Source organism: Lipotes vexillifer, unplaced genomic scaffold, assembly GCF_000442215.2.
Source record: "Lipotes vexillifer unplaced genomic scaffold, Lipotes_vexillifer_v1.1 scaffold1728, whole genome shotgun sequence".
NCBI classification, from domain to species: Eukaryota; Metazoa; Chordata; class Mammalia; order Artiodactyla; family Lipotidae; genus Lipotes; species Lipotes vexillifer.
In genome coordinates, this window is record NW_006784330.1 from 1,080,731 (window position 1) to 1,083,689 (window position 2,959).

Sequence of the window (2,959 nt, forward strand, 5' to 3'; positions counted from 1 at the left end):
TACAGGCCTGTATAATTCCGTGGATAGCTGGATGATTGTGCCCAACATCAAACAGAACCATTACACAGTTCATGGACTTCAGAGTGGGACACGCTACATCTTCATTGTTAAAGCCATAAACCAAGCAGGCAGCCGGAACAGTGAGCCTACCCGACTCAAAACAAACAGTACGTTGTGGTGATTCCAAAAGGAGAGAGCAGTTTGGCCCTCAGTGCCAGCAAGTACACTTAGCCTGACACTGGCACCGACAGCAGTGTAAGAGGGCAGTGGCACTGGGTAGAGGAGCTGTACTGTTGGAGTCTGTGCTTAGGGCAGGGGGTTTGTTTGTGTCCTTGGGAGGTATGTGAACACAGAGATACACATAAAACAGCTGGTGGCTTGGGAGGATGTTAGTGAAGAGTTTTTCTCTGCACTCTGCCTCCATGCTTTGGGGACAATTGAGTAAAAGAGTACTGTTTGTGATAATCTGGTAAAATCCTCCTGCTGAGAAGCCATACGTGCTAGGAATGCTTTTGACTAAAAGTGACAGAAAAATCCAACTAATTTCACTTAACAAATAGTATTTTTTAGCAGCTTAAACAAATAGTGTTTTTCTCTCTCTTTTGCGTAGCAAGAAGCTCAAAGTTTAGGCGGTTCAGGGATGGTGCAGCAGTTCTGTGATGTCGTAAGAGACCCAGGCACCTTCTCCTTTTGTGTGTTGGCTTATTGCCACATGGTCACAACATGGCCACTGCAACCTCTAGACGTCATATTTCCTTTCAAGATAGAAAGAAGGGGGAAAGTGTTGGTACACGTGATGGCTGTCCCTTACATCAAGAAAGCAGACACTTTCCTAGAAGTTTCCTCCATCCTCTCTGCCTTCTGCTTCCATCTTCTTAGTCAACCCTAGCAGCGAGGGAGGCTAGGAGTATTTAGCTTTTCTGACCTTTATAGTAAAAGTGGGTAAGAGAGAAAAAGTAGGGGGTGGGTGTTATGTTCGCCAACGGTGTCTGCCAGACGCGTTTTGTGTTATACAGCTCTTGCCATACCCAGCTGTTGGCTTCTAGTAACTAACTGGTTTTGTCTGGGACTGTAAGGAATAATTTGTTGTGAATGATCCTGCACAACAAATATTTTTCTAATTATTGATGATGCAAAAGTCACTCTAACAAAGTTACCTAATTATATGTTATTTACGTCCCAGTAGTTAGAGGGCAAACAATTTGTCCTGTAGTTGAGTTATTCTCAGGTTTATTTGTTCTGCCACCAAGCAGCAGTTATCTCATCTATTCCCTCACTTTGTCTCACCTCAAATACTCCGTCCCCTAAAATCTGCTCAAAGCCCAAACCACCCACTGAAATAAAGCAAAGCCCCTGAGAGCACCCCCCCTTTTTTTTTTTTTTTTTTTTTGCGGTACGCGGGCCTCTCCCGTTGCGGAGCATAGGCTCCGGACGCGCAGGCTCGGCGGCCATGGCTCACGGGCCCAGCTGCTCCGCGGCACGTGGGATCTTCCCGGACCGGGGCACGAACCCGCGTTCCCTGCATCGGCAGGCGGACTCTCAACCGCTGCGCCACCAGGGAAGCCCGAGAGCCCCCTTTTAACTTGATAGTCTGTGAAGGGGGCACAGCTTATTTTTATTTTATTGAAAACAGTGGCTTCTGGCCTGTTTCCTTAATATAACCCAAACACCAGTCAACTTTCACTGACTCAAGAATGATCATCTTGTCGAGGCTCCTCTGATAGTGATGGTCCTGGAGGACAAAGATAGAATTCTTAAATACTTCCTCATGCATTTTCTTTTTTCTACTTTTTTCAGGCCAGCCCTTTAAACTGGATCCCAAAATGACTCACAAGAAGTTGAAGATCTCCAATGATGGACTGCAGATGGAGAAGGATGAAAGTTCTCTGAAGAAGAGCCACACTCCAGAGAGGTTTAGTGGCACAGGATGCTATGGGGCAGCAGGAAATATATTCATTGACAGTGGCTGCCACTACTGGGAGGTGGTCATGGGTTCCTCAACGTGGTAAGTGGATCCCACTTTTCTTTTCTCCTCTCTCCCCTGTCGTTAGGTCCCTGGGAGATTCAGTTCTATAGCACAAACGTAATACCAGTAAGTCAAGGTTAAAAGGCATGTGATGGAAACCACTGCTAGAAAAATTTTCCAGTTTTTAAAAAATAAAATTAGGGAAAATACACTGAGCTAGGAGTTGAAAATTACAGCACTCTAATTGCTAACTATTTTTAAAGCTCTAGTGATGGGCTTCCCTGGTGGCGCAGTGGTTGAGAGTCCGCCTGCCGATGCAGGGGACATGGGTTCGTGCCCCGGTCCGGGAAGATCCCACGTGCCGCGGAGCGGCTGGGCCCGTGAGCCGTGGCCGCTGAGCCTGCGCGTCCGGAGCCTGTGCTCCGCAACAACGGGAGAGGCCACAACAGTGAGAGGCCACAACAGTGAGAGGCCTGCGTACCGCAAAAAAGAAAAAGCTCTAGTGCTGTCAGTATTATGGATCTAAATGTATACTATTTAAAGAAGAAATGTATTCTATTTCTTAGATATTCTGTATGGTGTCTAGCATAACTCAGATCATTAATAAATGTTTATTTCTCTCTCCTTTCTACTGTCTCACAGGTATGCAATTGGCATTGCCTACAAATCAGCTCCCAAGAATGAATGGATTGGCAAGAACGCCTCCTCATGGGTCTTCTCTCGATGCAATAGTAATTTCGTAGTCAGACATAACAACAAGGAAATGCTGGTGGATGTGCCACCACAGTTGAAGCGTCTGGGTGTCCTTCTGGATTATGACAACAACATGCTGTCTTTCTATGACCCAGCTAACTCTCTCCATCTTCATACTTTTGATGTGACCTTCATTCTTCCAGTTTGTCCAACATTCACAATCTGGAACAAATCCCTGATGATCCTGTCTGGCTTGCCTGCCCCAGATTTTATTGATTACCCCGAGCGGCAGGAATGCAA

The 2,959-nt window shown here is 46.2% G+C and overlaps 1 protein-coding gene across 2 annotated transcripts in view; it reads left to right on the forward strand.

The window, feature by feature from the left end:
- The window catches only part of MID2 (midline 2), a 92,166-nt gene that overhangs the window by 89,016 nt on the left and 191 nt on the right, over positions 1-2,959 (forward strand). For both annotated transcript variants that reach the window (XM_007456706.1, XM_007456705.1), the window contains exons 7-9: positions 6-167; positions 1,798-2,005; positions 2,609-2,959. The exon at positions 2,609-2,959 is cut by the window's right edge. In XM_007456706.1, the coding sequence (XP_007456768.1) occupies positions 6-167; positions 1,798-2,005; positions 2,609-2,959 (721 nt within the window). The remainder of the gene's footprint in view (positions 1-5; positions 168-1,797; positions 2,006-2,608) is intronic.